Source organism: Silene latifolia, chromosome 1, assembly GCF_048544455.1.
Source record: "Silene latifolia isolate original U9 population chromosome 1, ASM4854445v1, whole genome shotgun sequence".
Classification (NCBI taxonomy): Eukaryota; Viridiplantae; Streptophyta; class Magnoliopsida; order Caryophyllales; family Caryophyllaceae; genus Silene; species Silene latifolia.
The window spans coordinates 5,311,777-5,334,475 of record NC_133526.1 but is presented as its reverse complement, the minus strand read 5'-3'; the positions used below and the strand labels follow the sequence as shown (position 1 = coordinate 5,334,475).

At 35.6% G+C, this 22,699-nt stretch overlaps 3 protein-coding genes across 4 annotated transcripts; 2 read left to right on the top strand and 1 right to left on the bottom strand.

Moving 5' to 3' along the window:
• Nucleotides 1-1,260: 1,260 nt before the first annotated feature.
• LOC141646298 (protein NOI4-like) lies at nucleotides 1,261-3,547 on the top strand. Of its 2 annotated transcripts, none has more exons than XM_074454311.1 (3): nucleotides 1,261-1,415; nucleotides 2,480-2,695; nucleotides 3,278-3,547. In XM_074454311.1, the coding sequence occupies exons 1-3, from the start codon at nucleotides 1,407-1,409 to the stop codon at nucleotides 3,308-3,310; spliced, it is 258 nt and encodes an 85-aa protein (XP_074310412.1). In that variant the 5' UTR covers nucleotides 1,261-1,406; the 3' UTR covers nucleotides 3,311-3,547. The 2 variants fall into 2 exon arrangements, with proteins under 2 accessions (XP_074310412.1, XP_074310360.1); XM_074454259.1 differs by having other exon boundaries at nucleotides 1,276-1,415; nucleotides 2,477-2,695.
• Nucleotides 3,548-6,326: 2,779 nt separating this feature from the next.
• Nucleotides 6,327-12,038, top strand: LOC141594799 (uncharacterized). Its single transcript, XM_074414790.1, has 8 exons — nucleotides 6,327-6,634; nucleotides 8,766-8,897; nucleotides 8,984-9,099; nucleotides 10,282-10,373; nucleotides 10,533-10,554; nucleotides 10,647-10,715; nucleotides 11,534-11,596; nucleotides 11,687-12,038. Exons 1-8 carry the CDS (start codon nucleotides 6,427-6,429, stop codon nucleotides 11,765-11,767), a joined length of 783 nt encoding a protein of 260 aa, XP_074270891.1. The 5' UTR covers nucleotides 6,327-6,426; the 3' UTR covers nucleotides 11,768-12,038.
• LOC141594793 (ankyrin repeat domain-containing protein SAT10) lies at nucleotides 11,978-21,119 on the bottom strand. Its single transcript, XM_074414784.1, has 4 exons — nucleotides 20,603-21,119; nucleotides 15,487-15,762; nucleotides 14,960-15,097; nucleotides 11,978-13,708 (listed from the first exon to the last, which is right to left on the bottom strand). The coding sequence occupies exons 1-4, from the start codon at nucleotides 20,921-20,923 to the stop codon at nucleotides 12,203-12,205; spliced, it is 2,241 nt and encodes a 746-aa protein (XP_074270885.1). The 5' UTR covers nucleotides 20,924-21,119; the 3' UTR covers nucleotides 11,978-12,202.
• Nucleotides 21,120-22,699: the final 1,580 nt, after the last annotated feature.

Below are 22,699 nucleotides of genomic sequence, written 5' to 3'. Positions count from 1 at the left end.
GGAAGGGCTTAGTTCTACCACCGACACTCTGGGCTCCCCCGGCGTCTTGGTAGGCTCAGCCTCTCTTAGTGCTTCGTTCGAGTTTCTCGGAGTCACCTTTTGGGCCCTAGCCTCCGGACGGGTCCCGCCGCTCTTGTCGGTGTGACAGTGTGAGCCGCGCGCCGACAATTAGGTCCGGGGGAGTCGTCGGCTTTTGCCGCATCAACCACACGCCCCATGACGGTGACTGGTCGGCGGGCGGGCGTATCGGCATTATTGGCATCCCGAACTCGGTTGAATTATCCTTTGGTGGTGGAGGGCCGCACAACCTGAACTGTGGACGGTATCTTAGGGTGGAGGGGCTCTTTGATTCACGAACACCTCTTGTTCTTTTGACATCCTCTTAGCTTGTTGGGTGGGTTTTTTTTTTTTTTTTTTTTTGGGAATGACTAGCTTCTAGTATCTCCTTCCCACAGACGGCGCCAATTGTTCCGGGTATGAATTCCGAATCAAGTTTGTTTACCACGCTAGCTTTGTCGAATAATGCCTCTTCTAGCCTTGATTGCTCTCCTCGGCTTTCTCCTGCAACAACGAGCAAACTGAGGGCTTGGCTTTGTGCCAAGCGTACTCACTCCGACGCTCAAGTCAGTGAACTTATTGTGATTAAGTAGTATGTTGCTTGATGACGTGTATTGTAGAGAGATGAGAGAGATAATACCAATTTAAGGGGTTCCTAGGTTAGATTCTGGATCCCTTCCTCAATGAGGATTGAGGAGTATTTATAGACTTTCACCTTTTGTCACGTAGTGGCCAAGTGGGCCAAGTGGCACAAAGGCGGGTGAAAAGATCGATCTACCCTCGGCCGAGGGACCTATGGCAGCCGACGAGCCTGGTTGACTCCATGCCGAGGGTTCTTGGATATGAGTACGCGGGTAGGTGCCCATTTACCGGTAGGTTGCCATGCCGAGACCTGTGGCGGCAGCCGAAAGGTCTGATCTACCGGGATGTCTAAGTCATTCTTCTTTGTGGATATCTTTGACCTCGTTCAATATGTTGACTTGGTCAGCGGGCACAGAATATGCCCCATCAGAAACATTTAAAGTTGTTTATATTGTTAGGCAATTTTACTGGATTAAATTAGAGCCGGTAAAAAGCAAAATAAAGAAAGTAAAAAAAAAAACATAAGAGATAATTACGGTTAAGCTATTTATTATTAGATGTGCTTTACCTAATGACTCGCTCTTATTTTTATCATTTACCCTTTACTTCCCTCTAATTTTCATATATAGGAGCACTTGTTACTCTTCTCTTTTATTTTTTATTTAGACATATTTTAATCCTTTTAATAAACTGTTTCTCCATTTGATCTTCAATAATTTTGTTTAATTTCTTGCCTAGTTGTTCATTGCTTCCTGCGATCATCATAGATGGCATCGGTACGTCACATTTCTTAATAATTCAAACGGTTTTTCTAAGGGAACATGTTATTAGCCATTAACTTGAATGCCGTATATTTTTTGTTATTTTCCATTAACTTTTTCGATTATTAAAATTCTTAAGGAAGAATATATAATGGACAACGGTATTTATAACACTCAAACTAAGTAACTAACGTAAATTGTAACAATATTGTTTTACATAAATTTTTGTTCAAATTTACAATACTTGATCCTTGATCTCATATATAGGGCGGATTGTTGCATCCATAATTTCCATACGGTTATCTTTAACTTAGTTATAAACGTGTTTTATCTTCAAAATTATTCAATATTATACTCCCTCCTATTCGGGGTTTTCTTTCCCTTTGATGTGGGCACAAGATTTTAGGAGATGATTAAAGAATGAATAAAGGAAGATGGTTGGGTTTGTGAATTCGAGAGATGAATGAATAATTAGAAATTAAATAAGAAATTATGAGTTAGGTGAGGTTTGGTGATAGGAGAGAGGAATGAATAAAATAAGAGTAAAAGTTGGGTGGGGTTTGGTAATAAGAGAAAGGGATGAATAAAATAAGAGTAAAAGTTTCCAAAATAAGAAAGGGGAAGAAAACCTGAATAATCCGTTTAAGGAAATAGGGAAGAAAATAGTGAATATGAGGGAGTATAACATTATGTCTTTTCTTATGTCGACTATGTTATTAATATGTCTCCTCATTTTTTCATGTTATCATCCGGGGTGTCCACTGTTGACAATATCGATGTCTTTTCAAACTTTTACTCTATGCTTTAATCCCATAACTTAAAACTTTGAATCTTAACTACGCAATTGGTTGATAGGCGTGTTTGTCTCCATAATTATTCAAACCTTATATGACAACATTATATATTTTTTAATTTGTCCTCATTTTTTTAATGGTGTGTACTAAGATATTCACCATTTACGCCTCAAATTTCTAATTTATACTTTAATCGAATCACTTTTAACTTTAAATCTTAACTACGCAACAAATTGAAAGCGAGATCTAATATTTTCGAATAATTTTTTTTTTTTGAAAAAGCAGCAGGCAGCTAATGGAAGAGGTAGACCCTTGCCAAAGTTTGGAGAATGGGATGTAAATAATCCAGCTTCAGCAGAGGGCTTTACAGTAATTTTCAACAAAGCAAGGGATCAAAAGAAAATCAATGGAACTGCAGTTGGCGGCATGCCACCTCCTCAAAAATTTGATCAAAATATGGATCACAAACCACAACAAGTCGATCACCAACCAAAGGCATCGGTATGTAAACTCATTTAATTATAATTATTAACGGTTTTTTTAACGTGTTGCTAATCAGAGAAAGATTTTCAAGATTATTTAACTAGTTGTGGTAAATATGAGTTTGTACTTCAATTTTTCATGATATATTTTCAACAATATTTCTTTAATTAGCTTATTCACGTGTGTTCTTGGGTACACGTTAGAAAATCCGAATTATAAATCATTTAATCACGTGATCTTATTTTTTAAATCATAAGTAGAAGTTCTTCATTGGTATTCTTTGTATCATTATGCAACATATAACTGTCTCATATTAGCACATGCACCTTTTGTATTATATATATATATAAATAAAGCTAATTCTGCATACGTTACGCCGTAATACGGTTTTATTTGAGAATTTGTGTTTAAATATGTTATGGTTATTTGCGTATAACGATGTCAACAAGACTAATTATTTCTAACACGGATATAGCATTTATTTACCGCAAAGACGTTATCCGTATAATAGCTCGACCAAAACAATAGTATGCTATATGAGAATTGTACTTTGTGATTTTAAGTTTGCATATTGACCCTTTTTTGTTTTGTTTATTGCAGAAAAAATGGCTTTGTTGTATTTATGCCGCTTAATTGATGCAGGCAATGTTAACTCGGATTTTGACATGCTTGTAATATTAATTAAATAAAAAATATGTCTACTAGTTTTTTTGTCATCGTCTCCGAGAGATTTTAGTGCCTAATGTTCGTGATGTTCTGTCTTTTGTATCAAGTAATATAAAATATAAAATGTTGTAATACAAATTCAATAGTTCGTGTGATAATATAGTGATCACCATTTGAAATGTTTACACTAGTGATCACCATGCATGAAAATTCTATATGTTAAGCGGATTATTTATTTTATATAATTATAACTAGTATAGATCTCGTGCAATGCATGCACGATATATATAAATTTTTACTTTTTCAATTATTCGTATTATTTATATATTTTAAATTAACAACTCATTAATTTTTCATCCTTGTATTTTAATTTGGAAAGAAAAAAATTGAAACTGTAAAATTAATCAAGCGAATTGAACAGTGTCATAAAATTGGAGACAAATATACACGACAAATATGTGAAATTGTGAGGTTTTAAGTTTCATAAATACTTCAATTTAACATATTAGACCCATTATTTATCTCGGCATACATAGTATACCTATAGAATACACTACACAAAGTAGGCCCAATTGAAAGCTTTAGTATTTAGACGGGAAAAATCATTGCATCTCATATTCTTTTAGTAGATAGAAGATTTTTTTTTTGAAGCTTAGATAGAAGATTATTACTTGACTTGATTGGATTATAATTCAAAGAGGTCATTCAATATTTCCTCATCTCCTACCATAGATCTCTCTTGCTAATCTCAAGACATGTAAGGCTTAAAATGATGACTTTGTTGCTTCACCGACCACCGTTTTATCAATTTATAAGGGCATTAGCAATAGAGGTTCATCAAGAGGTTTGTAGGGTGACATGTCCATAATATTAGAGGTTTGTCAACAAACCTTCTATTGTTGGTGATGAGTGTTGAGGTTCATGGATGAGAGGGGTTACAAATTAGTAACCAGGTTTGTGGAGAGAGAATGTGAGAGGAGAAAAAGTATAGTGGTAGTGATATAAAACTCGAAGAGGTTTGTTTGTTGTTGGTAGGAGGTTTGTAGGTAAATGAGTTTGTATATTAGCTTATGTGGCATGAGAACAAACCTCTTAGAGGTTTGTCTATTGCTAATGCCCTAAGGAATCAAACTCGAGTTGTGAGCATTATATCAGACCTAACAACTTCACTATAAACGTTAATTGACATTTGTCGTATGCAAGAATTATGACCAAGCTACACATTCAATAACCCATCTACAATGGAGAGATAACACTACAATTCAAATTGAATTATTTAAATCATAACTTTCTTTCACATTCAACTTTCCTTCCGAAAACAATACTACTTCACAATAATCCTTGTATCCCTCAAACGCCTTCCCAGACCTATAAATAACCAATCTACTCCGTATTAGTTTTATGGAAGAACCATCAAATCTATATTAATGTCTATTTAACTCTTAAGCTGAACGACATTACTAAAGAACTATGCTTTGACAGATAAAAAAAAGGACAAACATACGAGTCGTATTAATAACTCGGTGGCCCATGCTTTAGCTCATGTTTTTCCTAGGATAGATGGTAAAACTGTGTGGTCGAACTTGTTACCTCCTGTTGCGGACTCTGCGGTGGCGTATGATTTATCTTTAATATAGTAATACCCTTCGGGGTGGCCTCAAAAAAAAAAAAAAAGCACCTCGTTTAACCCACCAGGTCACTACATATTTTTCGGCCGTTTTATTACTCAACTTTATTTATATAAATTGATCATAAATTACACCAAAATACGATCTAGCTAAAGTGAGTCACAATGACAATTTTGATGCTGACGAGGTTTGAATTCAGGCCATGAATACCACTTTTCATAGCTTTATCAATTACGCTAGTTAACACCCGCATATACTCTGATTAGCAGAGAAAAAATCTCTCCGTTTCCTAAGGCCTCATTCTTTTGGACTCAATTTCAACTTATTACAATTCAATTCAATTTTTTAGTGCAATTCAATTGAACTCCATTCAATTCAGTTAAAGATCATCCTCACTAAACTAAAAAAAAAAAAAAAAAAAACTCAATATTTTTCTCGCCTAAATGCATTCTCCTATAAGTGGGCCTATTTTTTTGTCATCTTAATTCACTACAATTCAATACATTATTGGGCCAACGAAAAATTCAATATGTAAGTATAATTTTTTCGGTAAAACAAGAAACTCGGTGGGCCACAAACATTGATATTTTATATTAATAATGCCTTATTTAATAATAATAGAATTTCCATAACTATATGCGCAATCTTTGCCACAAATAAAATATTTAGTATCCTATATTTCTATACACAAAAAAGTTATAGCTCCAAACATTATAGTGTTTGTATAAAGTATAATATAGATTATAGAGTATAATTAATATAAATAAAATCTTCAAAATCTTATGATGTATAAATAAATTTTGCCATTTTAAATAACGTACAAAAATTATCTATTATGTATAAATAAATGTTGACATTGAAACCGAGGTTGATTAAAGCTAAGTAAAAAACCAACTGATAATAATATAAATAAAACGTGACAACTTCGCTCTTTTTAATCTTTCCATCTTATACAACTATACAAGCTAACATGTTTTAATATCCAATATAAAAATGTGATATTATTATTTTTATTTTGTGCTTTTTTATATATTCTCTTCATAAAAAGATTTAGGATGCTATCATTATTTGTAATAATAAAAATAGATTTACACAAAAATAACTTAATCTAAAAGTCATTTGAATAATAAACTTTTATTTAATAATATTACATACTATTATAACTACAACTCATTTATGTAAAAATTTAAACTCAATTAATTTAACCCTCACAAATACCGTGCTAAAGCACGGGATCTCAACTAGTTTAGTTCAATTCAACTTCATTCAATTAAGTTCACGCTTTTTCATCATTTACCGACCCGTTTTTTCACCCAGTTATTTTCTCCGATTAAATTGATTTTAATCCTGATTTTAATCCCAAAACCCTTATACAAAAAACCACCCCTCTTTCAACACTCCAGTCTCCATTTTCGATCAAATTACTCAAAACATTTCTTTCAATCGAACAAAACAATGTCGATGAGAAGATTACTTCTAAGCAACAATCAACGAATTTGTTCATCTTTTCTTCAAAAAACCCGCAATTTTTCTGCAATTTCAGCATCTCACCCTATTATTTCTCCCTCAATTAACCCTTGTTCTTCCCCCAAAACCCCCACCTTTTCTTCTTCCCTTTTTCTCAAGGAATTCCGTCGTGGTTTCGCTAAAGGGCGGAAAACAAGTAAAGTTTTTCTCTTTTGTTGATTTATTTACTGGGTTTTACTTCCGGTTGTCGGATTTACGCAGCCACTAATTTTTATTGTGTGCATTTTAATTCTTTGAAGGAATAACATTGTATGTATTGTTTATTTGGGAATTAGGTTTAGTAAATTTGTTGGTAATTCATTGATGTTAGATGTATATTTTCTTGGTTTAATTTGCAAGAGTAATCTAGTTAAAGAATAGATTTTTATTGATTGATGCGCTTTCGTGCTAATAAAAAGGTAAACAAATGATTGATACGGAGAGACTATATGTTTTTTTACCGTATTATGCTGTTTTAGCAGTTTTGGTTAGCCAATTGATTAGAAGTGCTGTACTCTGTAGTTTCAATAAGTCCTACTCCCTCCGTCCCGGTCAATTGTTGTCCTTTGGTTTTGGCACAAAGACCAAGGAAAGAGGAGAGAGCCAATTATTAGATGACAAGGGGACCAAATTGGGTGTGAATTATCAAATTGCTCTTCAAATACATTCCTAAAATAGAAAGGACAACAATTGACTGCTACACCCCAAAATGGAATAGGACAACAAATGACCGGGACGGAGGGAGTATATTAGAAGAAGTTAGGTCATAGTGTCATAGTGGATTAAGTGATGCTTAAGTAGCTGTTGGCGGAACGAGATGAAATCTCGTTGTGAGGTGGTTAGAAGGATGTTGGAGATTTTGGAAGGAGTAATTGACTGCTGTTTTAATTCACATTGCTGTCTATTGTCTGTGGTGTATTTAGGGAAGATGTAATAAGCTGGGATATCTTTTGTTAATGGATAGTGTAGGTTAAATCACTAGCTTCTACTTCCATATTTTCGGCATGATGGGGCCGAATTGTTGGAAGTTGAACTTGAATCCCCAATTTATCTAAAATGTTTATGTAAATATTGATGTCCAAATTACGTAATCTGATGAATACGTCATTTCAGATATGCGACACGCTCTTAATAGTGTCTCAGAATCTCAGGTGTAATTTTTAAGCACGCATCATGAATTCATGATATAGTATCTTAGACGTGTAGAACACATTCATGATTTGCTGCAGCCAAACATTGGTAGACAAAGTAGGTCCAATATTTAGAAAATTTTGTGGGTATTGGAGAACTATCATATGTTTGTCAATTTGTCTCATTTGCCCAAATTAGTCCAAAGTTCGAGTCTTTCCAAAATATTTTGATTTTTTATCTTTTCTTGACGAAGAATGGTTCCTGCTTGTGTGGTGCGGGGTTCAAACGACTGCTCTTCAAACCGAATTGTGCTGTATGGTGAAGGAAGGAGTTCGTTTGAGAACTAGGTTGTGAGAGTGTTTTGTATGTGAATTCAGTAGGGTACCATGAACTCCGAATTTGTTCCTTGAACTGAATTAAACACTGAATTTTGCAAAAATGAATGTGAATTAAATAAATTCTATCATGATTCATCCTAAATAGATGAACGGCGGAGCCATGAAATGCAGTTTTGTGAATCTTTGGGGAATTGGGGTTTCTCGACAAATTTCATATATTACCCTGATGGTTCCATGAAAGGGCAACATTTTTTATTGCATCTAGTTAGGCTGCCTCTTTTCATCCCTACCCTTCCATTTTTTAGAAGAGTTCCTTGGTGAAAGAAATTCCATAATCAGCCAGCAGTTGCGAAAGGTAAGAGGGTAACCATTAGCACTATATACACGGATGATTATCAATAATATGTCAATAGATGCATGATATAGAGGGACTATCAATTTTGCAAATGTATGGAGTTATTGAGTGTAAGAGAAAAGAGAACTTTTCGACTTAAGTGACATGAAGACGGTAAATTATAATTTTCTGTAATAGTCATGTAAGCTGACGTTTACTCTGGATGATTGTCAGTGTTTTTTGTCAGCTTTTAATGAAGTAAACCTTGGATATGTTTCCGTGTCCAACATCTTTGCCCGAGTCCAAGTAACCTAGATCTCCCTTCTAAACATAGTTAAGGTGCACCTAAACTGTCAGTACCATAAAGTCGGATAGAATGTAATTTCCATTAGAAGTCCCGTGTGAAATCGTTGTGGTAAACCATAAGTTGTCTGTGTAATTTAAAGATGTGATTGTTAATGTGCTTGAACTTGAAAATTTTGTAGAGGGTGATACAGATGTAGTCATCGAAGACATAGGGCCCAGCGTAAAGTCAACTGCTGTATCTCAAATGGAGGCAGCAGTAGATGCATTGTCAAGAGAGCTAACTAAGTTACGAACTGGAAGAGCTACTATAGGTTCAGTACTCTGACAATTTGACTCCTACAATAAATATGAAGCTGACTTAGATTATTGTTGATAGTTTAATAACTTTTTTTTGCAGGAATGCTGGACCATATCATTGTTGAAACTCGTGGTGTAAAGATGAATCTGAATCGACTTGCTCTTGTCACCATTGTTGATCACAAAACCCTGGCAGTAACTCCTTACGATGCAGAAGTAACTAAACCTTTCTTTATGCAAGGCTTACTCTTCTTTTTGTTAGAGATCTCTGTTTCTGCTGTTGTCGTTATTTTTTCCTACTGGACCCACAATATTTAGCTAATTTCCTGTCTTTTATCCTGATTACGGGGGTGTGGTACGGGGCTCAGTTGGGGATCCTTGAACCAAATCGTATGTACTGAATCTTAGTTTTAGAAGGTACAACTTGCGCCAAGGCAATGTGGGGTTGTGGCGACAAGGCGCAACACGCACGCCTTATGCACGCATATTCATGATTTCGCCTTTCGATGTAAAATATATTGCCACAATACCTTTTTGGATTTTAAATCGGGTGAAGTTGTAAAATAGAGAACTGAGGTGAAGGAAAGGCCTAAAAAAAACTAGAATAAAATATATGGAATTTGCATGCCTGTGCGCATCGCTAGTGGCTCATTGAGCCTGGACCTTACAAGTGCTCTTTTTTAAAGTGCTTTTTTTTTAAACCAGGGTACTGAATCTCAAATTGTTCGTGGATTATGTCCCCATAGTGCTTTACCTTATTAACTCAATCCGCTTCCCAAACAGAATCGAACATGAAACCGTGCAACACAAGTGAACTTTTGAAAATTCTCAAACCAGATTAGAAGATATGTATATTTACATTCTCAAAAACTTGTTTGTGGTTATTAAATTATACTGTACTTCGTAAAGAACAATTATGAAAACAAAAAGTTTACTAACTTCGAAATGCTAGAAGCTACCATGTACCAAGAAACTCTGTAGTGGTAACTTATCCAAAATGGCTTCTGTCACAGAAAGTCAACAACTGTTGAATTCATACACAGCGGTGCATGTTGATGTGAGGGAATTCGATAAATATGTTGTTTTGCTTCACCTGCATGGTTTCATTGGTTCCTATATGCGATGTATGGAATAAGGCACAATTTAATGAGCGGGGGAAAATAGGGAAAGTAGCTTGTAGATGTGCAATAGAAACTAGTTTACTTGGCCAATGTTGGATTCTTGCATACAACATTACAAAATATCCACATGTTCTCTATTGGAATTTCAAGGCTTCATTTTTCTGTTCTTTTATTGTTCTGCGGGCATCTTACCCACCTTGACTTTATTATACTTGTCTCCGGAAACCCAACATAGATGAGATACATTTTTTCAAACTTGTATCTTTTTTTTTGGCAGACGATCAAAGAATTGGAGAAAGCCATTGTTTCATCCCCGTTAGGCTTAAATCCTAGAACTGATGGTCAGCGTTTAGTAGCTGCAATACCTCCGTGAGTGACTTATGCTTATCTTCAGTACTATAACCTATCATCTTCACCTTTTGATTTTATATCATTTGTTCAGAAAAGGGGCTGTTATGGCTACATCTTGATATATAATTATATATATACACATGACTGACAAATTGTGTTGTTTTTTGTGATGAGCAGGTTAACCAAAGAACACATACAGGTGTAGCTCAATCCTGTAGCTGGCTACTGTTCGTTGTTTTTTTTTTTTAGCTCAAAGCACTGATTTTGTGTTTGTTGTTTGGTCTTGTCTAGGCGATTAATAAGGTTGTTTCAAAATCAAGTGAGGATGTCAAACAAAGCATTAGAAGATCTCGTCAAAAGGTAAGCTGTAAAACTTTTTGTGCACTAATTTCGCTTGTTTTTTAGAGACTCAGGTTTGAAAAGATTGGTTTAACGTACTACTAGTATTTATGTTTACACGGTTAGATGAGCAAATGCGCTTCACATGCCAAAGTAACATGTTCTTGGATATTATTTATAATTTTCTTCATCCTCAGCCCTGTCATCGTTCATTGTTGATAAAATCATAAAAGTGTCTCTATCTCTAACCATCAGCGTCTTTCTGAAATGACACGTCACTATATTTGAAATGATACACACTTTACTTGGAAGTTGAGATTCATATTGAGCTACTCTGTTACTTGGACACTTTACTTTGGCTGCCTCACATGTTGACCATGTCACTATATTTGAAATGACACGACACTTAGACACTTCATTTTCGGCCAACTTTGCTTCAACGCTATACTTTCGCTGCGTGTCACATGTTGACTCAACTCTACTTTCGAAACATGACACTTGGACACTTCATTTTAGGCCAAAAAATGATTTTCGTTCCCTCAAAATAGCATGGTCAACAATTACAGCCAAGTATGAGTAACATGGTTATTGACTATTCGGTTCACAACAACTCAATAAGCATATATTTGTAGTACATGTATGTAAAGATACATGCCGAGTTATTGTTCAGGACACTTGAAACTTGAAAGTTCCTTAGATATGAGTATATTTTTCAACTATGACTGCCTAGGGACCATTTAGCAAGTTAAGCTAATCGTGTTCTCCGAAACCACTTTTGGTCCATTGGTTTTACATCCTCAACTCGAGCCTTATCAAAGCCATCTTACATTTTCGTGCAGGCATTAGACGCTATAAAAAAAGCTGGTTATCCCAAAGATAGCACAAAAAGATTCGAGAAGGAGGTGAGTAGTTTAAAACCACAGCTTAATATTTGTCATTGCTGTTTTTTATCTGCCTACTATTGCTTTCTAAAGGGTGTTACGCTTTGGTAGATTGACGAATTGACTAAGAAGTATGTCAAGTCGGCCGAGGACATGTGCAAAGCAAAGGAGAAGGAAATCTCTGCTGGCTAGAAGGATCGTCTTCAACAGATATTACATGATTTTCTTGTACCATCACGCCAGGTTTTATACCCTGGCACTCTGTTTTTTTAGTAATGCGTTTTTAGGACGCAGATCAAGTATTTTTGCATTATAGTAACTTTGATTTGATAGGGCGATTAAACGTTTATCGGGAGTGGTGACTTTAATATCCTATGTTAAGTGTAGATGGCTAGTATTTGCTTTCCTTGAAACAATTATATAAGTTGAAAAGGGATTATAAAATTACTCATTGTGTATGGAATTTTATCGCTTCCCTTTCCTCTTTTCTCTCTAAAAGAACTATCTCTTGGTCAAAATCTCAGGAAGTTTTTTTTTCTTCTTTTTTGTGAACTATTTACAATACAAAAATACTTCGAGGTGAAGGATTACACTACTACAAACCAAAATATTGCTTGGGCTGGAACCTTACGCGACATCTTTAGTTAGAAGCTTAATCCCTCTAACCCACAATTTAGCAGCATCACAACCACCTTCGCACACAAAATGCACCTCCTTGTTTTTGGTCGTCACCACATGAAACACTCCACTTTCTTCAGAGTCCCCCTTTCCTCGCCTATTCTTCCGGAAGCTTGCACTAGGACCTACTTCGGCTTTCCTACAGATAACATTTCTCTTCCTTGACTTCCCCCATTGTAGGACCCCACTGGTACTCTCCATCCGGATCATCTTAGCATGAGGCGATCCTTTTCCACCTCTTGTGTGTTTCTGGACACAGGCACCACCCAACACCAACCTACGAGCAAGCTCATCTAGTATAACATATTCAGCATCGTTTCCTTTTCCGGTGTTGCTCCGTGCTAGGGTTATTGCAGTTTCACCCCTAGGGTTCTTGTATTCACAAGAAGCCCCCTGAGAGATCAAGAACTTACAAATATGGGCATGGCCTTCTCGGGCTGCCAACATTAGAGGTGTATAGCAATCTCCATCCGGAATGTTGATATCATAGCCCTTACTGATCAAAAGGCGGACTGCAATTAGGTCACCCTTACGTGCTGCACAATGTAGGGCATAGAAACCTTCACCATTTCGACTATCTATCTCAAGTGCATACTCAAGCAATACCTTCTCAAACAAGTCTCTCTTGTGGGTTCGCTCGGATAAGGAAAGCACAGTTTCTCCTGATTTAGTACGTATCTTCACATCAGCCCTGGCATATACAAGTAGTCGGAATGACTCGACATGACCTTTCAAGGCTGTAAGTAAGACTGCCGTGAAACCCATATCATCTGCTATGTTAAGGTCCATCCCTGGTTGTGCCATTACGATTTTAAGAGCCTCTATATCTCCTGTCTGAGCAGAAAACAACAATGGTGAAAAGCTTGAGTTATTACTACTTAGGGGAATTTGTCCCGCTTTAATGATTTGCAAGACTACGTGTTGGAGCCCAGATGACCATTTATTTGCGCATGCAATTTGTTGCAGAGAGTTGCCACCATTGTCGACAATCCCAAAATCAGCACCAGCCTCATTTAATACTTTAAGACACTCTTCTTGCTTGTACTTAGCACACATCATTAGAGCCGTCTCACCAGACTTAGTTCTTGAGTTTATATCACTACCAGCATCAAGCAGAACTTTGAGGATTGTCTGTAATCCAAGACGAGTAGCCATGTGTAAGGGTTTTACAGGAAACTCGATATCAGCTCCACAATCAAGCAGCACATTGACAGCCTTGGTATTTGCACAGAGAATGGCATGGTGGAGAAGAGTTCTTCCTTGATGAATGGCATTTGGGGAGTTTTTTCTGAGGAGCATTTCAAGAATCGTGCCTGTTTTTTCAAAGTACTCCACTGCACACCATGTGACGGGGTATGCCTCAGCTAGTCCTGCACCCACGCGGAATTCTTCGTCGGAATCTGTGTCCCATGACCATGCTCCAAGCTTTACTTCAATGTCAGTTCTTACATTGGCCTGCTTAGAAATAGAAATGATTAGAACTTTGCTTCTGACTTTCTTTGACAAAATAGCAGCTATTCATATTAGTTACTGTTTTTATAGTTTTTTTTTTCCCTTTCCCTAATAAGTAAATTTATTTAGGTAAAGGTCACCGAACTGAGAAAGAGAGTATTAGATTTGACAGAGATTTTGCACACAATAACTTATTGTAGTTGGGGGTTAATAAGTTGTTTTTTATGTAAGAAAGTCGTAAAGGTAGTTTTAATGCTGACGAGATTCAACCCTAATTTATACGTACTATCATGCATAACTTTATCAGTTGAAGTAGTTGATAATCTGATATGTATACGCGGATGATAAGTTTGATAATGATTTGTTCAATATTTGATGAAATGAAGGTAATGATAATGAATTCAGTACCCAGGTGATGAATTTACTATGGTCAATAATTTTGTAAACAGTGTGTCATGAAAATATTGGTCTACATATCAAATATTGGGCCCGGTTTATGAAGATTCTCAACCCATGCAAGGACCCGTGTACGGGTTCGTTGTACTGCTAAGGTACACAATCTCAGCTGTACAAATGCAGTTAAGTTGTTGGACCGACCTTTATAAATGTACCCAACAACCGCACACGTCACTTGAGTACAGTATAAAGATAGGATGACCAGGTCTCACTCTGAAAACTGGGGGGGCACATGCAACGTGTAAATTGTTACATAGATTCTCGTTTAACACGGTTACACTGGTATATCCGTCTTAAACATTAAACTGGTTAACTCAAATAGAAGAGAGAAAAAATAGATGTTGCATTTCAGCACCATATTAAGGCATCATCTAATTTCAAAAGTACTTTAAATCACTGAGCAGCTACATAAAAAGATTTATTGCATCGAGTAGTCGAGTACCATACATAGTGTGTGAAAGTGTGATATCCAAGTCGAGGATTACCCGATAATGACCAAGTACTAATCGTTTTTAGGAAGTCACACGCACCTTACTAAGTTACTATCCAGCCCGATCCATTGTCATCCCTAATCAAGCGCTAATTCCTTTTCACAAATTTAAAACCGAGAAAATCTAAACATGATGGTAACACCGGGGGTTCACAAATTTGCAAGGACGACATAGAGGGCCAAGATGGGTGATAATAACTGATGTCAATTGTCAAGTAGTAGTGGTTGGCTCTTAGTGATATGGGCCAGGTGATAAATCAGGTGAGTCACTTCAGTCACAGAAGTTACAGAAATAGCTAAGCATTTACCTGTAGCAGTAAGCGGACAATAGAGACCTGCCTGCCAACAACTGCAGCCACGAGTCCATTGCAGTTGATATTTGTATGAAGACACGGTTTTGATGATTGTACTAGTACACGGCTCACCCCATTGGTATCAACTCCACACTGTCACAGTCACACAACAACTTATTCACTGAGCTAAGTATTACCCTATTCGAGGAGTATTACACTACTAATTCCCTCCTCATCTTGTCTTTATTTGGCTTTCGTGATAAGACGATGTCGATTTTACCAGATTTTTTCATAATAAACGCGTTTTTTTTTACTATTTACAGGTCAAGATCGAAAATTTCCAATAAACATTGAGCATGCTTGTTTGTGAATGAAATCACCATGGGACTGTAAAATCAAATTTTAGCATTTTTTGGAATTTAGATGAATAATGAGCAAAATAATACGGAGTACAAAACAAATAATAAGTAAATGCCAAAATAATCCAATAATGTCATGGATATTATATTCGTATGAGATATGCTGAGGTTAGAGTATATTACCTTAATCATTGTCTCAACAACGTCGGTGAATCCTCTGCCACATGCTGTGACAAAAGCATGCACAGCAACATGGGGACGAATCAAGTCGGACCTCATGAGCAGCTCCGTGAATTTTGCCCGCCCATGAATGCTTGCCTCCAAAAGCGCCTGCTCGCAAGCTGGCTGAGATGCTCCTGCCTTGACTAACACCTCTAAAATATCTATATGCCCTTCTCTCACTGCCGCTGTCGTTGCATAACCTCTGAACAGTTTTTGGTTTACATCAGCTCCAACATTCTGCCATCCATGAAACAGCTAATTAAGCTCCAGAAATTCATCAAAAGTCGAAAAATTTAACTACTGTTGTTTTTTTGCAGTAATTATTTTGGCATGGTAAAACGAGTTTAATCTTCGTTGGTGGACTTCACGGATTATGATTCGGAGTCACTGACACAGACAGGGGAACACTAAGAAAATGTTAGGACAGTACAAATTAAGGAGCATGGAACATTAGCTAAATGTCTAAATTATATTATTGATATAGAAGAAAAATCTTCTGCAGGGTGTTTTTTGCAGACTGCAATGTTATTTTGTCATCATGAATGAGGGACATTGCATATGGGTCTAGCATAATAATCATGTGCCTCATGTCATCTTTGGAATTCAAGTGTTCAATTATCATATTATAGCTGCTAATTCAAGAATCCTATGTAGGTAGCAATGACAAAAAGAGTATATAATTGCCCTGAATCAGATCTAAGAAAATCAATCATGTACACTTCTCAATCTGATCCTGTATTCACATCCCCGTTTTCCGAGGTGAGGAGGCAAGACGTGGTACATAATGGACTTGCTGACTAGGTTGCATGAGAAAAGCATATACGAAGTTACTCGTAGATCCAACGAATTATACACATACGTAGTTTAGTGTGAAGCGAGTTATAAGGAAAGTTATAATGCGCGATCATGAAAATCACGGCTCTGACAAACCAACAAAACTATAACATAGATTTTAACCAAGGAATATGCGGAGCACAAATTCTTGTTATGACGGACATATCCGTCTCGAACAAACAAGTCATATAGATGGATGAGACAAAAAGCAGAATGCCTAGGGAATGACAAACTCTTGTCTCATCCACCTATACAAGGTAGTATACTAGTATTTGGCCCGTTTAACACTTAAACGAACATAACCGTCTTAAGAGAGACCAACTGTATAAAGAGTAACAGGTTATTTCAAGCATGACATTAACCATGGTAATTAAAAATCGTCTGCCAATTAAAGAAGACTACTTAATTTGGGAAACTGAGCAAAAATTACTCAAGTTCCCACATTCTTTTATTCACCACAGCTCAATGACATTTCCTTGAATCTATATTCTGCTGAAGCAGTAAATGCTCTGAAGTCTGAAGTAATGAGTTGTCTATATGTCAATGAGATTTTACTAGGACTGAAAATTGGTCAACTACTCCTCATTAACCATATGCATTAAAGTAGCATAACTTCTTAAACTAATGATAGCAGAAGAGCACAGCAGTAAAACAAACATAATAATCCATAAAATTAAAGTGAGATATGTATGATTCTACTAGGTACAGCATCTTGACTAGCAAGCTTTAGATGACAGAATAACATCACAGATTTAATAGTAAAAACAATACTCATACCCGTACCCGATTTCTTTTATTACAATTGATTACTAGACAGACAAAAGTTTATAATAATAGCCATTTATTGTACTTCAGGTTTTTCATATGGTAGCAGTCCCCGGACCCCAAGTAACCTTTTTCTTAGTAATTGAGTCTTTCAATGGGTAGAGACGCCTTTACATGTAAGATTGAGGTAACGAAGGAGTTTTGTAAAACGGATCCAAATCACAGTTAGTATTAACCGAATCCCGAAAAGCTTGTAAAGTGTGTTGTTTTCTCCACTAAACCAAACACGAAAAATTCTTAGATCCTCCAGGAGACCATTAAAGTGTCCTCTATAACCAATAAAATTTTTTCAAACCAACACAAGTACACAACTCAACCTATCTAGCAATCCTAAGACCAAGAAATAAACTAATGTACTCGGTATCAATAGTAACATCGAGTCATTGACCATATTTTGAGACGATATCAATAATTTCATGAACAACGAGTGAGGTGACTGAGGTCAAATGATGTGATTGATTGCGAAATTAAAGTTTAGAAATCAAAATTGAATACCATGATAGTGAATTAGTGATAATACTACCTGAGACCTGAGTACTTGTAAACCACACGTAGCAAAGCGTCCAAATATTGTAACACGTTTTTTTAATTCATTATGGGTATCAAGACAGGTGGCAATTAGCTCGATAAAAAATTAATTAAATTAGTATTGGTGTAATAATTAACACAAATTCGTATTTGTGACGACACTATTCCGTCACAAGCTTGTGACTTCTCACAAGAAGCAAGTGAAAGGGCATGTGGAAAGGGTGTTGTGAGAGACTGAGAAGTCCCAAGCTTATGACCATTATAAGCAAGACGGTCTGAATAATTATTAATGTATATAGTACAATGACATCGAGCTAAACGTGACACTAGTAATTGCAGAACATGTCATTTGTGGGCTGTCAGATAAAAAATTGTAATTTCATTCTCCAGACAATTAAATTAATGACGGGTATACACTATAGTAAGTGGTACCTGATATCTTGATTACAATTCACAAATTCATAATTATAGACAGACAAAGCAGTACAAGGTTATGGGGTACAGGATTTACAAGTTACAACTAAAACATAACTACCTCCATAAATTTTCAAATAAGCTCGTCGTACAATATACAGCGATCCAACTGAAATTATGCATCTCTTGTATTAATAGTAAAAATGATTATGATTTTGCATAAGACCAATTAAAAAACCTTACATCAAAACTCTAGTACTCATTAAATTGTAAATCGGTTTCTCTAATGTAGTAAGGCCTGTTCATTAGACACATGTAATGATTCAAAATGGATACTGTGAAATGGCAAGAATCTTATACGAAGTTGAGATATTAAATCACTTTTGGAATTTCTACGAGAGATACTTTTTATAATCTTTGTGTTATTTTGAATCATTAACTTATGCGCAAAATGCACTGAACATGCGCTAGGAAAACCGTAAATTGGTACTATCCAAATTCACAAAATTTATGTTGCCTTTATTATTATTATAATTACTAACAAAAGTCATCATCAACCAAGATTAGCGCTAATTATCTTTTTAGACAGTCCTATCAAAGCAACCGTTTAGTTGGACCACCTAACAATAAAAAGAATGGAGTAAACGAACCTTGTACTCAAAAAATGTGACAAAAAAAAAGTGCTCTACAAAAGCATCAACTAGATATTGGTAGAGTAAGAGAAATTCGCGCGTCCTCCCGGAGGACGTCCTCCCTACACTTGGAGAATTTTATAATATTTAATTCTCATTTTGGTGCTCCTTCTTTGTGTGTAGGGAGGACGTCCTCCGGGAGGACGCAAGAATTTTCCGGTAGAGTAATTAACTTTGGATTAAACAAATTTTAACTCATGTACCCGCATAAATCACTTAATTACTCAATTGTTCATCTAAATCACACTTGATACACAACAATAATTACTCGTATTGAGTAAGAATGTAAGATCGTTATAAACTTATGCAACACTCAACTAATGATGGCGGATTCAGAAAATTTTCTTCCCGGGTTCTAGTTAATTGAGGTGGCGTTCGTGAAGCAGAGGAAGTATATTTTTCAACATATTTTCCTAAAAATGTACAAACTACATAAATAATTTGTTTTCCAATATCCCGGGATCCTGAAAGCTACAAGTTAGTTAGTATAAGGCTGTTCGTTTCTTTACACAATACAACGGTGTAGAAAACTACAAGTTACTCTGTTGCCTCTACATTTTATTGTTCTTCTCATTTCTCTATTATATGTGAGTAGTATTTTAATGAAAAGAGAAAAACATAAAATTTTGGAGGGAGTATAATTTTTAAAAAGGAAGAAATAGTGCTAGAAGCCTAGAATAGTATCAAAATCAAATTATAATAAAACTTGAAAGTGTAGAAAGTAAAGAAAAAGCTATGGAAGTCAAGCAACAACATACGGAGAATATAACAAATCAAAAGTTTGAAATTCAAACAAGTATTCATACTAACTTTAGCACATATCTAAGTATCTTCAATCGAGGACCACAAACTATACACTTTTAGACAATTTCTGCTACTACAGATTATTCAAAATTCATGTTAAAAATGCCAGAAATTAATGATCGTGATTTTAAAATTCAAATTAAGGAAAATTATCTTGATTAATTAGCTACACAAAATCAAACAAATTCACCTTATAATTAACTAAAACTAGCGCATCATTAATTAACGATTAATGTGATTTTACGATTTCGTTCCTTATTCGTACTTCCTCTGTTTCGTTGAGTTATATCACAGTTTTCAGACGATTTTAAAAATAAAACAAAATCACCTTTTAAGATAATTAAACAAAATCATTAACAACTAACGTAATTTTACGATTCCGTTCTTGACTTCTACTTTCTCCGTTTCATTGAGTTGTAACTCATATCACTTTCTCATGACGATTTTCGTAACCAAACAAAATCGTCTTATAATAAATTAAATTAAAACAAGCTCATCATTAACAATTAATAACAAATATTTTACGATTTTGTTCCTTCCGCGTATTTCTCGAAATTAAACGGAATCAATAATCTAAAACTAGGTCATCATTAACAGGGGCGAAGCTAGGATTTAATTTATGGGGTAGCAAAAAAAAAATTAAAAAGGAATATGCTTGTAGTGTGATTGGAACCTAAGGCACTAGGTTGAAAACCAAAGCCTTTGACCATTGAACCACAATGTCTATTGTTACTTAATTAGATAACATTTACATATTAGCTATTCAGCAATATTTGGGGTAGCAAAAATCCGTCTTCTAAACCAATTTTTTTAAGTTTGGGGTAGCGACCGCCACCCCTTGCTACTAGGTGGCTTCGCCCCTGATCATTAACAACGAACCTTACTCTGTAATTTTTCGAGAGAATTTCGAAAAACGTAAACAATTCAATAAAATTTTCGTAAAAATAAACTCGAGAATAAATTAATTTAATAATACGTACCAGGAGTTGGCGAAGGATATGAAGGTGACCGAAGTGAGCCGCGAGAAACAACGGAGTGACGTCAGTCTTGAACTCATCATACTGTACGGCGACGTCACTAGGAAGGTGATCTCGGAGAACGACGTCGTTCCGACGGAGCTTAAGAGAAACAACACCGACAAAATTAACGTCGAAATAACGGTCGGAAATGGCGTCGGAGGCGGCGGTGATGTCGCCGGCGGAGAGATACTCGAGGAATCTTTGAGAGACGTCGGAGTCGTCGTCGACCGGGAAAACTTGTCTGGTTGCGCCGCCGTAGACAACGGAGGAATGTGAAAACATTGTTGTAGTTGTGAGTCTTGTGACGGTTTACTCTCTCTTCTCCGTTTGGGCGCGGTGATTTTAAAAGGGGATTTGGAGTTAGGGAGAGGGGGAGGAAGTGAAGTATTTATTGTTGTGTGTGAAAATGTAAGGGGAGTAGAGGAGGGAGCTTGGTTTCCTTTTATTTATGGGTTGGTTTTTTTATTTTCAAAACAAATTACTCCCTTCATACCAGACCAATGATAACATTGACCGTTTTGCCACTATTCATAGTCGTAGGGAATCTTCGATATTATTCTTAATCTATAAGACAAAATATAGTCATGTGAGATCTTGTTTGATTTATCGTCATGAATGCTATAAGAATATCAAATTTTTATAATTTTTAATAATGTGTAAAACAAAAGATATTTACGTTGCAAAACGTGTCTCGACAAGTGTGAAAAAGTCAATGTTACTATTGATGTGGTATGGAGGGAGTATAATATAATATTTTAATGGTTCTTATATTATACATTTGGACTAGATAGCACGGACACTTCTCCTAATCAGTCGTCCCGTGTCGGACACCAACACTCCTCGGACACACGTCGAAACGTGTTGGACACCTATAAAGCCGTGTCTAACTTTCTACATTTATTCGGGCACGTGTACGACGCGTGTCCATGGTATTTGGGCAGTGTCCGACGCGTGTCCATGACATTTGGACATCATTTGGGGTGAATGATGTTCTTTAAACGAGAAATGAGTTGTCGAAAGAGATTGATTAGAATATGCGTTTGAATGACAAATGAAAATGAGTTATAATTAAGGGCAAATTTTACCTTCACTTATTTAAATTTAATATCAAATAATTTTATAAAAATAAAATCGAACGTCTATAATTATAAATATATATTTTGTTACATTTAAATAACGTGTCACGTGTCCTAAATTTTATGGGATGTCGTGTCACGTGTCCGTGTCGTGTCTATATCCGTGTCCGTGTCCGTTTTGGTGCTACCTAGCATTTGGACACCTTTCCTATACAATATCTAACCATTTAAAGTAATTGATTGTGAAATGGATTTAATTTTTTTAGGGTAGATTATGAGATGATTTGGATTTTCTGTATCATAATGACTTACATATAAATGGTAGACTGGTAGAGTATACGATAGAATGGTATTTCGTATAATTTTATTTAATTATTTATAATAGCAAGATTATAACCGGGTTAATTTTAGGTTCATCGTGTGTGGGTGTTGACTTTGAATTATACGGAGTATATTAGTGTAAGTCTGATTTTAATGAAGATGTTTTTATAGGTAAGATTGTTTTCATTTGTTTTTAGTAAGACTATTTGGGGAACAAAATATACAAAACTGATTCATATTTAATGTGGAGGCTGTTTTGTTTTGGATTTTGACAATTACGTTCCCATATAAATTGTTGTCAACATACTACCCGAAAAGTGAATTTAGTTCCATATCAGTAGATCTTCCTTAAAATTAACCAGTTTTCTAACAAATCGTAAGTGAATCAAGTTTTCTTACCAATTGCAAGTGAATCGTACTTTGACCCCAACATCTTCTTTCATTTTATGTACATTTTCTTAAGAGTTATCACAAGATTGTTTGGATTTAATTCACACCATTCCTAATTAAAGTACATTTTTACACTTGTGATTTCCAACGATATTTTCCTTAAAGACTCCAAAGTATTAAAGTTGGTCTATTGCTATTATCGTCAAAAAATGTTTTATTCTTCAAGCTCGATTCTGCTCTTGATTTATCTAAATATATTGTCATTTCGAGT

Coding starts and splice junctions, on each gene's coding strand:
- LOC141646298 (XM_074454259.1), top strand. Junction 2,696..3,277: donor ATCACCAACCAAAGGCATCG/GTATGTAAACTC, acceptor TGTTTATTGCAG/AAAAAATGGCTTTGTTGTAT.
- LOC141594799 (XM_074414790.1), top strand. CDS start 6,427: ATGTCGATGAGAAGATTACTTCTAAGCAACAATCAACGAATTTGTTCA. Junction 6,635..8,765: donor CGCTAAAGGGCGGAAAACAA/GTAAAGTTTTTC, acceptor AAAATTTTGTAG/AGGGTGATACAGATGTAGTC. Junction 9,100..10,281: donor TAACTCCTTACGATGCAGAA/GTAACTAAACCT, acceptor TTTTTTTGGCAG/ACGATCAAAGAATTGGAGAA.
- LOC141594793 (XM_074414784.1), bottom strand. CDS start 20,923: ATGTTTTCACATTCCTCCGTTGTCTACGGCGGCGCAACCAGACAAGTT. Junction 15,763..20,602: donor ATATCCTTCGCCAACTCCTG/GTACGTATTATT, acceptor CATGGATGGCAG/AATGTTGGAGCTGATGTAAA. Junction 13,709..14,959: donor TTGTCCGCTTACTGCTACAG/GTAAATGCTTAG, acceptor ATTTCTAAGCAG/GCCAATGTAAGAACTGACAT.